This window comes from Cuculus canorus, chromosome 1, assembly GCF_017976375.1.
Source record: "Cuculus canorus isolate bCucCan1 chromosome 1, bCucCan1.pri, whole genome shotgun sequence".
In the NCBI taxonomy this organism is placed as follows: domain Eukaryota; kingdom Metazoa; phylum Chordata; class Aves; order Cuculiformes; family Cuculidae; genus Cuculus; species Cuculus canorus.
The window spans coordinates 134795189-134815453 of record NC_071401.1 but is presented as its reverse complement, the minus strand read 5'-3'; the positions used below and the strand labels follow the sequence as shown (position 1 = coordinate 134815453).

At 44.3% G+C, this 20265-nt stretch overlaps 2 protein-coding genes across 5 annotated transcripts in view; both read right to left on the bottom strand.

Moving 5' to 3' along the window:
• The window catches only part of ARFGAP3 (ADP ribosylation factor GTPase activating protein 3), a 36372-nt gene extending 32749 nt beyond the window's left edge, over positions 1 to 3623 (bottom strand). The window contains exon 1 of the mRNA XM_054050261.1: positions 3460 to 3623. Within this exon, the coding sequence (XP_053906236.1) occupies positions 3460 to 3528 (69 nt within the window). The 5' untranslated portion in view covers positions 3529 to 3623. The remainder of the gene's footprint in view (positions 1 to 3459) is intronic.
• A 13126-nt stretch (positions 3624 to 16749) lies between these two features.
• The window catches only part of PACSIN2 (protein kinase C and casein kinase substrate in neurons 2), a 57896-nt gene continuing 54380 nt past the window's right edge, over positions 16750 to 20265 (bottom strand). For 3 of the 4 annotated variants that reach the window (XM_054082619.1, XM_054082645.1, XM_054082629.1), the window contains one exon: positions 16751 to 18572. In XM_054082619.1, coding sequence (XP_053938594.1) covers positions 18460 to 18572 — 113 coding nt within the window. In that variant the 3' untranslated portion in view covers positions 16751 to 18459. Of the gene's footprint in view, positions 18573 to 20265 lie in introns of all 4 variants that reach the window. The other variant, XM_054082637.1, reaches the window with a different exon arrangement.

Sequence of the window (20265 nt, the reverse complement as noted above, 5' to 3'; positions counted from 1 at the left end):
TAACAGTCACTTAGAAAAAAAAAGAGCAAAGTTTGAACCAGAGGAAACAGGTATAATCCACAGCAAGCAGTCATTAAATCATACAGCATCCATTTTACACAAGTTACCTATGTTAATAAATAAATACACAATATATATTGTTATTGTGTATGGAAATGTAATAATACATAGCCTATAGGAATGTTAGTTTTGGCAAGTCAGAAGACGTGAGCAGGTTCAGCAAGCTTATCCCTGAGGTCATAGTTACACACACACTTTCAGCCTCCCATGTAGCGGGGCTACTGCCACAGCCCAGCTCCGCTTATCCTTGTGCCAGCTGTTCCTAGCATGCAAGGCTACCATACAGCTGCACAAACACTAAACTGGCTAAAACTCAGGAGATCGTTCCACACTTGTTAAAGGTGATCCAAATCCAAGCAGCTACTATCTTAGTCATCAGTCACCATATCCAGGTATGCTCTCCTCCTTCTCTTACATCAGCAATAATAATCACACTGGCAACCAGCGCTGCACCGCTTTGACTCAGTGCAAAGGTAGCTCCAGCTCACACCATGGCCACATGATCAGTAAAGCCAACATAAGGGAGGGAACAGGAGTCTTTGCCACAGAAAAAAGAAAAGACTGTCCATTCTGGAAGAGCTGTGGTCTAAAAAGGACTTAAGCGAGATCTGAGAGATTGCACTCTAGTCTGGGGCAAAAAGACCCACCCACCAATACATACATACACCCACCACACCCCACAAAACACAACACAATAATAGAACTGAACAGCTGATATATCACCACCACAACATGCATGCTTTGTTTTCAGATGGTTCAGATCCTTGATCAGGCTGTCCAAGCAGTGACAGGAATACCATCATCAACAAACAAAAAGAAAGAACCAGCAAGAAGGGAATGAAAAACTAACCATTTCAGAGGAATAGATCCGTACCACATTAAAAGAGACCCTACAGCACAGCCTCAGGGTGCAAGTTTTCAAACCAGCGAGCTTTACCAACACTCAAGTTAACCATACAAGCTACCTTAAGGGCTATGAACACTTTTATATGTACAAAATACGTCCTATTTATTAATTGTAACATGTATGTTATGTTTCATCATACAGCTCTGTATTACATAATACCTACAGACTCACCAAGAACTCAAAAAAAGGCATTTCTCATACATAGGAAAGGAAACAAAGATCAAATGGCACATATGTAAATTTCAAGACAATTATTCAAATATCAGTTTAAACAAACTATAAAGCACAAATTAAACTGCACATTTATTTAAATGCGAATGATTTTCCTAAGCTTGTGCACCAAGAGCTACGGCAGAGTGCCTGGCACAGTATAAATGCACATGCAAGCTTACAGTAGGTTGTCAGTAAGCCCAGATGCTGCACAAAAGAGACATTGGATCTTCCTAAACTGGACACATAAACAACACAGTTAGAGCATATTACTAAGCTTTTAATACAGAACCTTTCCAATACTTGCACTTTCCCATCTGTGTCTTTCCCAGTAGAAAAGCCCTACAAATAAAAGTGGCAGGCTGTGTAAAAAAGAACACAAGAGAAGGGAAACAGAACAGATGTAACCAAACAAGAAAGGATAAACTGATGGCAGCAACAACTTTTACTTAAAACGACTGGTCAGATACTCAGGCTTGGGAGCACTGTGAGATCTAAGCTGTCGATGCCTCGCACTCTCCTTCCTCTCTGTCTTTACAAATCAACAAGACTGGGCTTCCTAGCAGTGTTCCTATAAGTTCCCTGCATCTGAGCTACTTCTTTCAAACCGACGTGGTGTGAAAGGCAGCAGATGCTGTGCCAATATTGTTTTGTCAACATTGGCACCAAATTTCTATGTAGCACCTGACACGACTGCAAGGAGAGACAGATATGCCTGAGCAACCACAGGTACCACAACCACCTTATTAAGTCTAGCACAGTAACAATGAGCTCAGAACTGCTCAAGGCACTCCATCCTTGCGTCTTTCATCCTCACCAGCTGTGCCTTCTGATTCTCTTGTGATCCCAATACAGAAAAAGCGTCACAACAGCATTACAGAACTACTCAAGCTCCGAGACACAGTGCCAGTGAATTTCAGGAACTTTCAAAAGATTTCATCTCTGACTCTCCCTGTTGGGACTAAAACCTTTCCTCAATGAACCTTTTACCCCACTGCAAAGGCAAGTTTAGGAATACTTGTGTCAGAAACTAGTTAGCGAGTGTTCATCTTTGAGGTAAGAATTCTGAGAAGTCAGACACATGTACGTTGCCCACACAGTCTTAATGATTTGTGTTCAAAGTGCGGAAGTCAGTTTTGGACCAAAGACAGACCTCCTCACTCGTATTCCCAGAAAACAAAACAACGGCGTTTCTTCATAACTGTTTCCTTGTGTATTTTTCCTATGTGTTCAGAGCGCACATCGTGATACCAACGCAGTGGAGCAGACAGCACTAAAAGCAACACAGAAACATGCAGGCTGCTACAGGTAGTTCTGTCACCCAACACTTCTGTCACGCCACCTCATAGCCTTCCCGGTTCACAGCAGCCACTGCGCCCCTGCGTACATAAGGGACAGGTAAAGACAGGACTTTACAGCACTAAAAAAACTAAAGTTGGCATCGGATGGGCCCAATATCAAACTTTTAACATTACAGAAGGGGCTGGGTCAGCATGGGCTTTGCTTCTATAGTTAAAAAAAAGGGAGGAAAACAGAAGAAAAAAAAAAAAGAAGGGGGAAAGGAAAGAAGGGAAGGGGGAAAGGAAAGGAGCGAAGGGGGAAAGGAGCGAAGGGGGAAAGGAGGGAAGGGGGAAAGGAGGGAAGGGGGAAAGGAGGGAAGGGGGAAAGGAGGGAAGGGGGAAAGGAGGGAAGGGGGAAAGGAGGGAAGGAGGAAAGGAGGGAAGGGGGAAAGGAGGGAAGGGGGAAAGGAGGGAAGGTGGGAAAGGAGGGAAGGGAAGGTGGGAAAGGAAAGAAGGGAAGGTGGGAAAGGAAAGAAGGGAAGGTGGGAAAGGAAAGAAGGGAAGGTGGGAAAGGAAAGAAGGGAAGGTGGGAAAGGAAAGAAGGGAAGGTGGGAAAGGGAAGAAAGGAAGGTGGGAAAGGGAAGAAGGGAAGGTGGGAAAGGGAAGAAGGGAAGGTGGGAAAGGGAAGAAGGGAAGGTGGGAAAGGGAAGAAGGGAAGGTGGGAAAGGGAAGAAGGGAAGGTGGGAAAGAAGGAAAGGAGGGAAAAGATGGGAAGGGGGAAAGCTGCCGAGGCACTTCACAGAATCACGGAATGGTTTGGGTGGGAAGAGACTTCAAAGGCCATCCAGTTCAACCCCCCGCGATGGGCAGGGACACCTCCCACCAGCCCCGGGTGCTACGAGCCCATCCAGCCCGGCCTCGAGCACCTGCAGGGATGGAGGAGCCACCTCTTCCCGGGGCGCCCCGTCCCGCCTTCCCCGCCACGTGGCACTGGCCCCTTACCTTGTTGGTGGGGACGGAGCGCAGCCGCTTGAAGATGGCGGCGATGTCCTGCTTGCCGGAGTCGCCCATGGCTCCGGGGGCTCGCGCCGCGGGACTCGGGACGGAGGCTCCGCCCGGGAGGCGGTGGCGGCCACGCGGCGCGCGCGCGCCCCCGCCCGCCCCTGCGGCGGCGGCGGCGTGGCGGGGGCGGGGCCTGCGGCGCCCGGGAGAGGAGTCGCCCCGCCGCGTCAGCGCCCGCCGGGGCCGGTGGGGGGGAGGCACCGACCGCCGCGGTGCGTGAGGGGGTGCGGGCGTGGGGGCCGGCACGGGCTGGGTTTGGTAACGGGAAATAATAAACGGGGGAGAATGACCCCCCCCCCCCAGATGGCCAACAACAGGGAAGAAAACAGGTGAAAAAGGGCAAAAAAAGGGCAAAAACCAAGAAAAAAAAGGCAAAAGCGGGCAAAAAGGGGTGAAAACTGGGCAAAAAGCAGTCAAAAAGAGGTCAAAAGCGGGCAAGAAGCGGGGAATACAAGGCAAAAAAAAAATAGGGGGGGAAGTAAAAGAGAAAAAACAGGGAAAAAGTCAAAGGCGGGGAAGGAAAAAATGGGAAAAAGTCAAAAGAGCCAGGAAAAAGGATAAAAACGAAAAATTGAAGGAAGAAAAAAAGGCAAAAAAAAGCCAAGGCAAAACTGGAGACAAAACAGGCCAAAAAGAAGTAAAAGAGGGGGAAAAAAATAGGGAGAAAAGGCAAAAAAAAATGAAGTACACACGTTCCCCTTAAGACAGGTGATAAAGCACTTTATTATGGTGGTGCATAGACTTGTTTCTCTTTGACTCCGGAGTGGTTGGAAGTGCCCTGTGAATATTAGTTAAAAAGTATCGTTCCCTCTCATCACCAGCATTAAAGTGCAGAGCCAGGGACAAGCAAGGCAGCGCCAATCCAGTATTACATGGAATCAATGAAAAACTACCAAAACAAAGTGTTTTGTTTCAAGAGAAGACATTGCTTTTATTCTTTTTTATATTTTTTTTTTATTCTTATTTTATATTTTATTGCAGTGCTACAGACTGGGGGAAGAGTGGCTGGAGAGCTGTACAGAGGAAAAGGACCTGGGGGTAATGGTTGACAGCCGACTGAACATGAGCCAGCAGTGTGCCCTGGTGGCCAAGAAGGCCAACGGCATCTTGGCTTGTATCAGAAATGGTGTGACCAGCAGGTCCAGGGAGGTGATTCTCCCTCTGTACTCAGCGCTGGTGAGACCACACCTTGAGTACTGTGTTCAGTTCTGGGCCCCTCACCACAAGAAGGATGTTGAGGCTCTGGAGCGTGTCCAGAGAAGAGCAACGAAGCTGGTGAGGGGGCTGGAGAACAAGTCTTACGAGGAGTGGCTGAGAGAGCTGGGGTTGTTTAGCCTGGAGAAGAGGAGGCTGAGGGGAGACCTTATTACTCTCTACAACTACCTGAAAGGAGGTTGTGGAGAGGAGGGAGCTGGCCTCTTCTCCCAGGTGACTGAGGACAGGACAAGGGGAAATGGCCTGAAGCTCTGCCAGGGGAGGTTCAGGCTGGATATCAGAAAAAAATTCTTCACAGAAAGAGTCATTGGGCACTGGAACAGGCTGCCCAGGGAGGAGGGAGGTGGTTGGGTCACCTTTCCTGGAGGTGTTTAAGGAACGGGTGGATGAAGTGCTTCGGGACATGGTTTAAGAGAGTGTTAGGAATGGTTGGACTCGATGATCCAGTGGGTCCTTTCCAGCCTGGTGATTTTATGATTCTATGATTCTGCGTAGTGTGCTAGGTGGAAGATCTTCCACAAAACTAGCGCAGCTAATGAAGACCCCAAAGGCTTATTTATACAAAATCAGTGCTCAGAATTGCACGTAGCTAATGCAGTTGTTAAACCTATCTAAGACACATATTCATTAGGTTACACAATTCAACTTAAACACTAAACTGCTTGTTTCCCTTCCACATCCTTAGTTAGGATCATCATAGAATGATGATGATGGTTTGGAAAGGACCTGTTCCAACTCTCCTGCCATGGGCAGAGACACCTCCCACTAGACCAGGTTGCTCAAAGCCCCATCTAACCTGACCTTGAACGCTTCCAGGGGTGGAGCATCCACGACTTCTCTTGGCAGCCTTTGCCAGTGCCTCGCCACCCTCATAATAAAATGTTTCTTCCTAATACCTAATCTAAATCTCCCCTCTTTCAGCTTAAAACCATTACCCCTTGTCCCGCCCCAGACCCACAAGCCACACGCTTGTATTCAGGCCTGACTGGAGGGGGGGTGCTTTATCTGTGTGGTGATCCAGGGGCCAACAAGGACACTCCCAGTGCGAAAATCAAAAGCAATATTTATTCTGGCTCCTGCAAACATAAACAGACTGAAATACTCGTGTGCACGGCTGAGACATGGGAGTGCAACTTCACGAAGTCACAGGAACAAATTCCAACCCGTTCAGAGCACAATCTGATCCCTGCTCATATTGGGGCGGGAGAGCAGTGCCTACCACTGCGTCACCTCCTCCCATTACAGCCAGCGCTGGACCTTGAGCTCAGCCAGGCAAGGGAGAGCAGTGCTTACTCCTGCACCTCCCCTCCATTGAACCCGGCGCCACAGACAAGGCCCTCGAGCTCCATCCTTAGGGAGGTCTGCTACTGCAGCACCTCCACTATTCGTTACTGGCACCACAAAACAAACACACAAATGGGCAGCATTCAGACAAAATGTTTAAGGCAAAGAAAGAAGCATAGTCAGGCTTTACACGCTTCATCCTATCACTGCACTCCCTGATAAAAAGCCCCTCCTCAGCTTTCCTGTAGCCTCCTTTATGTATTAGAAGCTATAATGTCTCCCCAAAGCCTTCTCTTCTCCAGCTAAACCAGCCCAACTCTCTCAGCCTGTTCTTACAGGGAAGGTGCTCCAGCCCTCTAATTATCTTTGTGGCCTCCTCTGGATTCATTCCAACAGATCTGTCTTTTCTGCAGTGGGGACTCCAGAACTAAACACAGCACTCCAGGTGAGGTCTCACCGGAGCAGAGTAGAGGGGCAGAATTATCTCCCTTGACCTGCTAGTTACATTTCTTCTGATGCAGCCCAGGATACGGTTGGCTTTTGAGGCTGCAAGAGCACATTGCCTGCCCACGTTGAGCTTCTCATCCACCAGCACCACCAAGGCCTTTTCTTCAAGGCTGCTCTCAATCTATGCTACCCCTAATGGTGATCTTGCCCAATCCCACCCGAAAAGCAAACTGGATTTTAAGTAATGGAAACCATCAGAATACACCCTGAAAAGTGATGAATGTTTCCAGGCAGCCCTCCTGTTCTTCAGAAAATTTGTGGTTTGAGTGGATTGAGGAAAAGCACATAGAAAGAATAGCAGCAGTGGTGGGAAAGTGGACTACAATGCATTTCCAGCTATGCCTCAGTATAGTAGTGACATGTCTTGCTACATGTCACTGTCCCATGACTGTCCAAAATACAGGTATTTTTATTTCCAGTGCACACAACCATTTAAAAATTGCTTCCATGCCAGCTGTTTCAACAGAAGTATACATGGACTTCTGTAAAACCTTTGACAGGGTCCCCCACAACATCCTTCTCTCTAAATTGTAGAGAGATGGATTTGATGGGTGGACTGTTTGATGGATAAGAAATTGGTTGGATGGTCTTATTCAGAGTAGTGGTCAACGGCTCAATGTCCAGATGGAGATCCGTGACAAGTGGTGTCCCTCAGGGGTCCGTACAGGGACCAGTGCTGTTTAATATCTTCATCAGTGATAGAGACAGCAAGATTGAGTGCACCTTCAGCAAGTTTGCAGATGACACCAAGCTGAGTGGTACAGTTGCCGCACTGGAAGGATGGTAAGTAATCCAGAGGGACATGGACAAGCCGGAGAAGTGGGCCTGTGAGAACCTCATTACCTTCAACAAGGCCAAGTGCAAGGTCCTACACCTGGGTTGGGCTAATCTGCAGTTTCAATACAGGATGGGGGATGATGTGATTAAGAGCAGCCCTGCAGAGAAGGACTTGGGGGTGCTGATTGATGAGAAGCTGGAAATGAGACGGTTAATGTGTGCTCGAAGCCCAGAACTGTATCCTGAGCTGCATCAAAAGAAGCATGGACAGCAGGTCGAGAGAGGCGATTCTGCCCATCTATTCCTCTCTTGTGAGACCTCACTTGGAGTACTGTGTCCAGTTCTGGAATCCTCAGCATAAGCAGGATATGGAACTGTTGGAACAGGTCCAGAGGAGGGCTACAAAGATGATCAGAGGGCTGAAGCACCTCCCATGCAAGGACAGGCTGAGAGAGTTTGGGTTGTTCAGCCTAGAGAAGAGGCGGCTTCAAGGAGACCTTATAGTGACCTTCCAGTACCTGAAGGGGCTACAGGAAAGCTGAGGAGGGATTTTTTGTAATGGCTTGTAGTGATAGGACTAGGGGGAATGGCTGTAAACAGGTGAGGGGCAGATTTAGACTGGATATCAGGAGGAATTTCTTCACAATGAGGGTGGTGAGGCACTGAAACAGGTTTCCAAGGGAAGCTGTGGCTGCCCCATCCCTGGAAGTGTTCAAGGCCAGGCTGGAAGGGGCTTTGGGCAGCCTGATCCAGTGAGAGGCATCTCTTCCAACTTAAACCACTCTAATATTCTATGATGATTTGATAACCAGAGATAGGTACTTGCATTTGCATGGAGTTGTGTGCAATTACAGGCTCAGTGGTCACTCACAGCTCTAAAATATTTGCTGTCATTCCCAACCATCAAAGCTTTTAGTTCTGTAAAATGCTGTTAATGCTGTTCTCCAGTTATTATCAAGCCTCTCATGGTTTGCTTTCTCTTCGCACTGCGCCTGAGAAACAAGAGTTTATTGGTGTAATCCCAGGTCATGCGAGCTAGATCTTCATTACCCTCCCTGTGACAAATGTTCCCTTAGAGCCAGAAGATATGTGTGGAATGTGCTTGATGTCCTTTGCAAAACTTGGTCATGCTGAGCAAAATTTGTCACTGCTTACAGCTATATTTGTGCATAATGAAAGTGTTGCCTCATGACAGCTGCAGCTCAAGAAGTTTTAGGCCAGCCTCCCTCTGCAAATGATATCCTCAAAGACACAGCATAGTCCCAGACGTGTATCGTTCCAGTACAAATAACCCACACAGAAAATCTCTTCTCTAGAATAGAAAGATCAAGCATCCAAATGCTGACTCTCACCATTTGGAAAAGAAGTTTTAACTACATTAAAAAAACAGTTGAAACCAGTTCAACACATGAATAAAACATTTTTATGTATTGCTAATGCATTGTTTGTACTGATAACATCAAGAAGCATAGCCACTTCAAGCAAGTGAGGTTTCTTGGAGTTTTCCACTCTTGAAAGTGGTCTACATCTCAGCAACATTGCCCAGCACAAAGCCAAAAAAAAATACGATACTGGGAGTTACACACAGCCCCTTTGCATACTCAACTCCTCAGTTGTGCTTAGGTAGGCCTGTTTGTAGGAGGAACACAGGGGACTTGAAAAGCTACAGCAAGAAGGAGCGTCCTACTGCAAAACCCACCAACATTTGCCACCTGATAGCGTTTCAACTATGCCAGGGCCATGAAGTTTCAATGATTTCTGCAGGAGGATTCTAGAAATATTTATCATTGTACTTTGCAACTGATAGGGTTGTTTACTTCGTGGGGCAGGAGATTTCACAGGTCATGCAGAAAGGTGATCTATAATAGCTGAGGCAGTAGGTCACTTGTATTTTCAAAAGGTTCTTGTTAATGCCCTTCATAAAAGCCAAAGTAAACTGCCGTGAAATGATCATTTAAGAAATCAGTTATTGACTACAATAATAAAAAATGGGATGTTACCTGTGTGCCTCCTAGAGGAATTCACACTTGAACTTGTAGATTTGAGTATTTATCTACAAAAAGGATGAGTACAAAGGTGGTAGTTCATTGTATTAAATTCCTTATGATCACAGAAGTGGAAAACAGCTGCAAGAGGATTTTGTGCAGTACTGACTGACCAGATAAAGCAACAAAGGGATTTCAAAGTCAAATGCAAAATAAAAACACCGCCTGAACCTCTCCAACGGGGTCAGAACTAGCTGCTAATAAGAAAGAATAACTGCTGGGTTTTTTTCAGAAATGAGAACCTGTGATCGTTATTAACTTAGATCTGTCTGAGCAATAATGTGTTCTCGAGTCGCCAAAGCAGTAAACTGAATTTTCAAAGTGATGAGGAAAGAATTACATTTTTCTTATTTCATAGGACCCAGACACAGATCATTGAAAGCCAAAAAGAGCGTTGCTGAAGTATCACTAGATGTTGTCCTGTTGCTGCACTCTTCCCAATGCACGCACTGCACACCACTAGCACAGACATCATGTAACCCACCATGGCCATTCTTAGAGGAGAGGGCGCACCTTCTGAAATGCAGACAGGTGCTCAGTAAAGCTTTCAGGTGTACATAGTCCTTCAGGGCAAGGGAGCCCATGAGGGTTGGGCGCTCTTGAAAAATGAAATCCTAGCAGCTCAAGAACAGGCCATCCCTGTGTTCCGGAAAAGGAGCCGGCGGGGGGAAAAGCCAGCTTGGTGGAGCAGGGAGATCTCAAGATGCGTCAATAATAAGAAGAAGCTCTATGTGCTTTGGAGGAAAGGACAGGCGTCTTGGGTGGACTACAGGGACGAAGTGAGATCGTGCAGGGAAAAAATCAGGAGGGCCAAGGCCCAACTAGAATTAAAACTCGCTAAGTCTGTGAAAGACAACAAAAAGTCTTTCTACAAGTACATTAACAGGAAAAGGAGGACGAGGGAGAATATCCAGTCTCTATTGGATGCAGAAGGAATAACAGTGACAGGGGATAAGGACAAGGCTGAGGTACTTAATGCCTTCTTCGCCTCAGTCTTTAATAGCAAAGAAAGTTGTTCCTTCTGTTTACAAATCCAAGAGTTAGAGGGGCAGATTGAGGCTCCCGTGATCCAAGAGGAGGCGGTTAGAGACTTGCTTGCCCAGCTAGACGCCCACAAGTCTATGGGGCCGGATGGGATCCACCTAAGAGTATTGAAGGAGCTGGCGGATGTCCTTTCCAAACCCCTATCCATCATCTTCCAGAGGTCCTGGCTGACTGGGGAAGTTCCACTAGACTGGAGGCTGGCTGATGTTGTGCCCATATATAAGAAGGGTTGCAGAGAGGATCCGGGGAACTACAGGCCTGTCAGTCTCACCTCAGTGCCAGGGAAAGTCATGGAACAGGTAATCTTGAGTGCTATAATGAAGCACATGCAAGAGAACCGGGTGATCAGGCCCAGTCAACATGGGTTTACAAAAGGCAGATCTTGCCAAACTAACCTGATCACCTTCTATGACAAAATCACTCGACTGCTGGATGGGGGAAAGGCTGTGGATGTAGTCTTCTTGGACTTCAGTAAAGCCTTTGACACAGTTTCTCACAGCATTCTGCTTCAGAAACTGTCAGCCTCTGGCTTGGACAGGTGTACACTCTCCTGGGTTGAAAACTGGTTGGATGGCCGGGCCCAGAGAGTGGTGGTCAATGGAGTTAACTCCAGCTGGAGCCCAGTCACAAGTGGAGTTCCTCAGGGCTCAGTACTGGGTCCAGCTCTGTTCAATGTCTTTATCAATGACCTGGATGAAGGCATTGAGTGCACCCTCAGCAAGTTTGCAGATGACACTAAGCTGGGAGGAAGTGTCGATCTGCTGGAGGGTAGGGAGGCTCTGCAAAGGGATCTGAACAGGCTGGACCGCTGGGCCGAGACCAATGGGATGAGGTTTAACAAGGCCAAATGCCCGGTCCTGCACTTGGGGCACAACAACCCTATGCAGCGCTACAGACTGGGGGAAGAATGGCTGGAGAGCTGCACGGAAGAGAAGGACCTGGGGGTGCTGGTTGACAGCCGACTGAACATGAGCCAGCAGTGTGCCCAGGTGGCCAAGAAGGCCAATGGCATCTTGGCCTGTATCAGAAATGGGGTCACCAGCAGGTCCAGGGAGGTTATTCTCCCTCTGTACTCAGCACTGGTGAGACCGCACCTTGAATACTGTGTTCAGTTCTGGACCCCTCACCACTAGAAGGATGTTGAGGCTCTGAGGCGTGTCCAGAGAAGAGCAACAAAGCTGGTGAAGGAGCTGGAGAACAAGTCTTATGAGGAGCGGCTGAGAGAGCTGGGGTTGTTTAGCCTGGAGAAGAGGAGGCTGAGGGGAGACCTTATTACTCTCTACAACTACCTGAAAGGAGGTTGTGGAGAGGAGGGAGCTGGCCTCTTCTCCCAAGTGACAGGGGACAGGACAAGAGGGAATGGCCTGAAGCTCCGTCAGGGGAGGTTCAGGTTGGATATCAGAAAAAAATTCTTCACAGTAAGAGTGATTGGGTACTGGAACAGGCTGCCCAGGGAGGTGGTCGAGTCACCTTTCCTGGAGGTGTTTAAGGAACGGGTGGATGAAGTGCTTAGGGACATGGTTTAGGGAGTGTTAGGAATGGTTGGACTCGATGATCCAATGGGTCCTTTCCAACCTTGTGATTCTGTGATAGGTCCTGTCCCCTGAATGGAAGGCTCAAGAAGCACCTAAAGTATTTTTGAAACTTTGTGCTATGTATGGTATCCCACAGGAATCAGTTTCAAACAGGAGAAAACAAGTAAAGCGGGCTGACCATGATGCATATTGAGCATTAGCAGGTAAACTGCTAGGTGTGGAATACACTGAGGGTGCTGTCTATGGCAGCAATTACTACCTAACCCTCCCTACCTTCTGAAATTGCTGTTTATTTTTTAGTTCAAATGAGGAAGTCAAGTATTCCAGTAACACTGAGATTATCTTGTATTCTCTCATTTCAGGAATAGAATCTGCAGCTTTTCAAATTGACCACTAGGTATGCTTTCAGCCCCAAGCAGCAAACTCCTCCTTGGAGGGAGGTGAATGAACAACTTTCTGCCAAACCAGAAAGGCTGGAGAAAGGTTAAGAAAATGATTACATAATCTTAATGTTATTTTTAAGAACAGCTGCAACTCCTGAAGAACAGGAGGAATTGCTGCAGGGCGTCCAACCTTCAGTATAGCATTCTCTATTATCTCCCTTTTCTTCTTTGCTTTACAAGAATATACAGCCAACACTAATGTTGTTTTAAAAATTACCCAAATCATATCAATTAGTACAAAACCATGTCATTTATTGTTTGCTCTGATTTCCTACAAGAAGCCTCAGTATTTCTATTTCTCTCCAATCATGAAGTCTGCCTTCATTCTTGCTCTGCAAGTTTTATGAATAAAGACGTAATTGGAAGAAAGAAGAAATCAGAGCAATTTATTAGACTGAGGGTATAGCTTTGCTTTGGGCATCTTGTATGCATATAATAAATACCCTATACATATTTTCATATTATAGCTTACAAATAAATTGAGGCAGTTTGGGAAACTGTTCAAATTTTTACTGTCAAGCTTTCAGCCACAGATGCAATAAATAAGATAAATTTTAATATCCCTTTGGACTGTGCACCAGGAACTGCTAACCTCTGCACCTTCTTTAACAAACTAGCCTGCTAGTTGCCTGAAAAGACTCTTGCTATTCTAACTACACAAATTCAGTGCTATCAATTATTGGAAATAATTGCCAATATATCACTAAAAAGAGACAAAGCACCTAATCTGTTAAGTAATTGCTGCAAATATCCAGATTAAAGAGTCAACAGCTTCTGTGAAACAGGTACTAGTGTTTTCAAAGTATTCAAGAAACACTATGCAAATAGCAAGTATTTTCAGCTGTAAGGCTGAAACTGTGCTTAAGATTACAGCCACGTTCAGGCAGCTCCATCGGTACAAGGAAATATTCACCGGGAAGTTTTGAAACATACCCTTTCCCTTCAGAATTTTAAAGGCAACAGAATGGACAGTACCTGAAGGGGGGCTATAAGAAAGGTGGGGAGGGACTTTTTACAAAGGCACGTAGTGATAGGATGAGGGGGAATGGCTTTAAATTGGAAGGGGAAAGATTTAGATTAGACATTAAGAAGAAATTCTTCCCCATGAGGGTGGTGAGGCACAGATTGCCCAGGGAAGTTGTGGATGCCCCATCCTTGGAGGTGTGCAAGGCCAGGTTGGATGGGGCCTTGGGCAGCCTGGTCTGGTGGGAGGTGTCCCTGCAATCTGGCTAGGGGGGGTTGGAACTGGATGATCTTTAAGTTCCCTTCCAACCCAACCCCATTCGATGTTTCTACAGGGAGAAATTACATTCTGAGCATCATAATCTCCTTTTATACCTTTTAAGTTTAATCCGGTGAAAGTTAATTATAGCTGCTTGAATCCAGGGTAAACTTAAAAGGAAAAGATCTCCTCTGTTGCTCAACAGACTTCACTACTTGCTTTCACAAACTGTAGCAAGGCTTTTCACAGAGCCTCTCATACAATCCTTACAGCTGAATTAGTGACTAAACAGACTGGACAGAAAATTGCCCAGACTGTCAGGCTCAACAGGTCGTGATTGGGCATGCAAAACCCATCTGATATCCTGATGGATGCACAGTAGGGCTAATATTAACTTAATGTCTTTATAACCTCAATGATGGGACAGAATGCACTTTCAACAAGCCTGCAGATGATAGCAAATTAGAGAGATTAGAGGGCTTCTGCTCAGTGGGAGCTCAGCTTTTGAGAAACAGGCTTACAGGAACCTTATGAATGCCAAAAGCAAATGCAGTGCCCTGCGCCTGCATAGGTACTCCATCTGAGCAGGACAGACTGGATGCTGACAGGATAAAAATCAGCTATGCAGAAAAAGACCCAGATAGCTGAGTGAACACGAACCAGCAGCATGTCCTTGCAGTAAAGGCAGCCCACAGACCACCAGGCTGTATGAGCAAGGCCGTGGCCAGCAGACTTAAGCTACTTAATGGAAAAGTATAGAGAAGATGGTGCCAGACTCTTAGACATGCACAGGTGAAGTGAAAGAGGAGACATGAGAAATTATCACAGAATCACAGAATCACAAGGTTGGAAAGGACCCATTGGATCATCGAGTCCAACCATTCCTAACACTCCCTAAACCATGTCCCTAAGCACTTCATCCACCCGTTCCTTAAACACCTCCAGGGAAGGCGACTCGACCACCTCCCTGGGCAGCCTGTTCCAGTACCCAATCACTCTTACTGTGAAGAATTTTTTTCTGATATCCAACCTGAACCTCCCCTGACGGAGCTTCAGGCCATTCCCTCTAGTCCTGTCCCCTGTCACTCGGGAGAAGAGGCCAGCTCCCTCCTCTCCACAACCTCCTTTCAGGTAGTTGTAGAGAGTAATAAGGTCTCCCCTCAGCCTCCTCTTCTCCAGGCTAAACAACCCCAGCTCTCTCAGCCGCTCCTCATAAGACTTGTTCTCCAGCCCCCTCACCAGCTTTGTTGCTCTTCTCTGGACACGCTCCAGAGCCTCAACATCCTTCTTGTGGTGAGGGGCCCAGAACTGAACACAGTACTCGAGGTGCGGTCTCACCAGTGCTGAGTACAGAGGGAGAATAACCTCCCTGGACCTGCTGGTGACCCCATTTCTGATACAGGCCAAGATGCCATTGGCCTTCTTGGCCACCTGGGCACACTGCTGGCTCATGTTCAGTCGGCTGTCAACCAGCACCCCCAGGTCCTTCTCTTCCGTGCAGCTCTCCAGCCATACTTCCCCCAGTCTGTAGCGCTGCATAGGGTTGTTGTGCCCCAAGTGCAGGACCCGGCATTTGGCCTTGTTAAACCTCATCCCATTGGTCTCGGCCCAGCAGTCCAGCCTGTTCAGATCCCTTTGCAGAGCCTCCCTACCCTCCAGCAGGTCGACACTTCCTCCCAGCTTAGTGTCATCTGCAAATTCTGATAAGGAACGTAAGAAAAAAAAATTCTTCATGGTGAAAGTGATGAAAAGAGACTGCTCAGAAAAGTTGAGAACTTTCTACATACTGGATATGTTCAAGACTCAGCTGGACAACCCCTGAACAGCTTGCACTAACTGGACATGCTTTGAGGTCCCTTGGCTGAGCTAGGCAGCCCTCAGAAATCCCTTGCATTCTCATTCCAAATCTGGTTCTGGTGAGTACATTCAAACTGTGGATGCTAGATAGTTAGATAAGATCCATGTTCTTAAAGGAAGATTCTCAACTGTATTCATTGTGCAAGGTAAACAGCTGTCCATTCGAAATGAGGACAAAATTAGTCATTTCCATTTGATCAAATATGTTTCCGAAGGTTCTCACTGAAATAAGTTTCAAGCACTTAAAATGGCATCTTGTTTATACTTAGTTGTCAGTAGTGAAATAACTTCTTAAAAATATTTTCTTATTTTCTAAATGTTTGCCAAGTTTACTTGCTTCTGCTGCTCAGTATGATGGAAGAGTCTGTCCAGTTTTGGACAATGTTGCCATCCACGCTGATAAACTTGAGCAAGTGCAGTAGAGGAAGATCAGAAGGATGGAGCACTTGCCTAGTGAGGAAAGACTGAGGGAATGGGGCTTGTCCAGCCCAAAGAAGAGATTAGTCTGGGGACCCCATCAACAGCCTTTCAGTACCTACAAGGAGGCTATCAAAGTGACAGAGCCAGGCTTCTTCCAAGCACAGCAGAATGACACACGATGGTCATAAATTGCAATAAAGCAGGTTCTACCTGCAAGTAAAAAGGAAGCGGGGGAAGAAGCATAATTAAGAATTGTAACAGTTTGAACAGAGAGGTTATGAAATCAGTGTTCAGAAGTTTTCCAGACTAGCTCAAAGGCCTAAGCAACCTGGGCTGACTGCAGACTGTGCTTTAAATAGGAGACTGGACTACAGACCTCCCTTGGTCCCTTCCACTTGGATTCTATGGTGCCTACACCAAACCGGACATCCAGCATGATTAAAAGATGCCGTAATTACTGGGGCATTACTCAGATAAAAGTTTCAGCTAGCCATCACAAACACTGCTACATTAGTCGCTGCCAGTCAATGAGAAAACACAAAAGACAAAAAAAGCTTCAGATATAAAAAATATCCGACCCGCATCAGACAACTATACCACAGAAAGCAGCACCACAGTAGGTTTTGCATACCCATAAAAGACACGGTCTTCTCTTCTTCCGTAAACAGTTTGCTGGAATGCCTTGCCAAGATCCCCTGTGCAGTGCACCTCCCCTTTTTTTGTTAAAAGCAAAATATCACCAATGTCATATTCCTCTTTACGGCTCTTTTAGACAATGTCATCTTGAATTGCAATGAAACACACAGATTATTTGCTTCATAAGACTATTTTCACATACAATGAAATAGTAAGAGATGCATTCTGTGTATTTAAGAGATTAACAGATTTTATTGTTTTCTAAAATATTTTACAATACAGAGACCCAAATCAGTAATTCCTGACAATTTCAGTAACCATCTTGTGGATGAACAATTACTTTAAGTTTTCCTTGACAGACACATACATACATCCACTTTCTAAGCTTGCACATTTTGATTTCACTGAAAATGATGACTAAATATACCTATAAGCTCAAAAAGCAAACGATAAAGTCCAAGACTACCAACAGTGTTTTATAGTTAACTCAAAATAAATTTATTAGCTTCATTAAAGTGTAGCTTCCTAACATAGCATATCTACTTACCTGATACTCTGGGTTTTTTTAAAACACAAATCTGCTGTAACTTTACGACCCAGTTTTAAATGTCACAAATGCATACTGTTTGACAGGATTACAGATGACTGAGTTGCAACTGCAAACAAATGTAGATTTTACAGTGTTCTGCTACAATAATCCATGTAAGGACTAAAGCTAATTTATATTTTGACCCACAAATTTATCGACAAATACTGATTTTGAGCATGTCCGTGTATTTACTGTACTTCTGAAAAATCTGAACACAGAATACTTTGACTATGGTACAGTAATGAATATGGCAGGAAAGCAGATTTAAATATACCTATAATTTAAACTCTTAAAACAGTCTAAAATCTTATTGACATCAAAAGACTTGATACCTAATAGCCATGCTCTTTATATTTTGAAATATCAAATTATATGTACATATACACAACATAGATAGGCTCTTAATAAAAAGCATTTAGTCTATTTTACAGTCTTCTCTGTTCAAAAAATTAGTCTTCACAGATTTAACATTTCAAATAATCTAAAAATCATTAGCAGTTTAAAGGGGACTATATTTTTTCCCTGCAAACGCGTGCTGGAAATAGCTACTGTTCTGGGGCTTATGTATAATTTATCTTTCTTTTGAGTGCCACTTAAGATCTAGATGGAAAACTCTCAGTTTAAGTGTCAAACCATGTATGCAACATTCATAATAGCATCCCAACCCACGGCACCTGCAGATACCTCTGCTACAAATAACATTCTGTAACAGATATTTATTAAATACAGTATTTGTTCTACAACTTCAAGCCATGCTGACAACATAGAAAGAGTACTACAACATGGAAAGAGTTTTCATTCATTCAACTGGTGGCTAAATCTATGTCATAATTTAAGTATTAATTGATACATCCAAGCATACAAAAAGGTGCTTAACTACATAGCATTTAAATAAAAAAATACTGCATCTTTCAGACATCGCTAAGAACAAATAGAAAATTAACTATATTAATCTTTAAAATTCAAGTTGCAAGTTACTGAAGGTCACTTAAAATAACTGATTAAACAAAAGTGAGTGTAAGCCACATACCTAGGGTAGGATGAGGCACAAGCATAGAAAATGCAAAAATGTTCAGGAGTTGCAATAACAGACCATGTGTGAAGAAAAAGCTTAAGAAGTATTTTTCCTATCATACTATTTTTTTAACCTAACCCCTTTCATTTGCATTGTGCACAAATTGTGAAAACAATGTCAAATATTACTTCAAACTTCTGTCTTTAAATCACCTTGATTTCAGTTTCAAGCTCTCAACTTTTCATTAAAATATATACATTCTATACATCATTCAGCTTCCTCATGCTTTAAATATATACTGTACAGGCAGACAGAGCTTTTGTAACACTTCTGTATTAACTTTGGCTTTTGTCACTGGATTGGTTCTACATAGTTTGCTGGGTATAAGCCAACTTGTCCATTGTCCAGACGTCCTTTGCACCAACCCTGCTCATCTTCATTCTCCATTTTAGTTAACTCATCTCCTGCAACAAGAAGGAACATCGTTAACGAGCTGTAACCATTTAAGTAACAACAGGGAGATAACAGGACAGTTATCTATGTGTCTGCTTTTCTTCCTCTGCCCACCCCAGGCCTCAGTAGAAAGCCTCCCCTCTTTTCTCTTCATGCTTTTGACACCAAGAATACCACTTCCAGATTTAAAATATGAGATGAAAGGCCCCCAATTTCAAGATAACAGGAAGAAGCAAGCTACTTTGAAACTAAAATATTACATTGATAGCATTTCAAAAAGGTCACCGCATTTTTTAATCCACAATAAAGAATGTAAACTTTTGAAGTGAAACAGTGTTATTTCACTGTATGATCGAAGACTCCCTTATATCAAAAGGGTTTGAACAAAGATAGTTGTGGATAGCACAACTCCCTCTAAACAAGCAGGATAATTCTACATTTTTGGCCTTCTTCAACAAAATGTCAGTGCAAGTGAAATAAATGTTTCATTAGGCTTGCTGTCAATGTATTCTCTAAGAGTTCATGGAACATAAGGAGGAAATGCTACAAACATTAACACACAGCAGTAAAATTCTCTTGAATTATACCCACAGCTTTTCAGTACACCACTATTAAGCTGTGATGCAGAAAAATTTAAAAGAACCTATGCATTACATTCTGTTCCATCTCTTTCTACTTTCCTTATCTTTTTAATAAATAAGGATTAGGATTTAACTTTCCCTTTTATTCCTCTAGATTTACACTGCTGGTAGCTGATGGTGTAGCTCTGGACAAAATAACTAAGAATTTGTTTGCTAACTTACACAGCAAAAGCTGACACTGATTATCCATTTAGACATTCATGAACTATAACCTAACCTTTATTTATGAACTATAACATAACCTCATTTTGACTATCTTTTGCATCTAATCTTCTATATTAAGAGGAAATACTCAAGCATCAGAGAGAGAGTCTGCAGCCTCCGAGATGCTGTACATAAGAAAATGAATGTCCTCCTCAGCCAGGCACAAAAGGCTAAAGTAACAATTATTTCCTCATATACAACTTAGTTGTGCCAAATTATTTCCCTGGATAAAACAGATTTGTTTCATCTTAGTTAACAGTAGGCAACCAGGATGAAGATAGTAACCACTTAACACAGTCCCAAATGGCTATAAACATACAGTCTTTGTATCATTTAGGAGAACAAAAACTAGCTTAGGAATTACCAATTCCTCGGTAGAAACGGACAAGCTTCATATTAAATCTTCTAGGATATATATCTACTATAGCCGCACTGTTAGCTAAAAAAGGTTAAAGCCTCATCTATTCTAGTTTGTAGGTTTACCAGATAACTAATAAAAGAATGTTATGAACACACGTCTGGCGCTATAGACTGTACTTGGCTTCTGGAAATGTACAATTTTCCCCACCATTTCTAGTGCTGCAGAATGAGTGACAATTTCAAGCTTTCCTGCCACTTTATAAACGTTATTTCAATACAGAGTAAACCCAATGATTTTCAAAGCCACACTGCATAAACAGTAAGCCCCAATGCAATTGTACTTGTATTAACAGCTAGGACTTAGAAATCTGTCAGTGATCTTGGAGGCCTATGAAAATATTACCACTTAAGCGCCATCTGCACAACTGTTACAACAAAAACAGTCTTTAACAACTGTGATAAAGATAGCATCTACAATAACACATTTTGACAACATTGC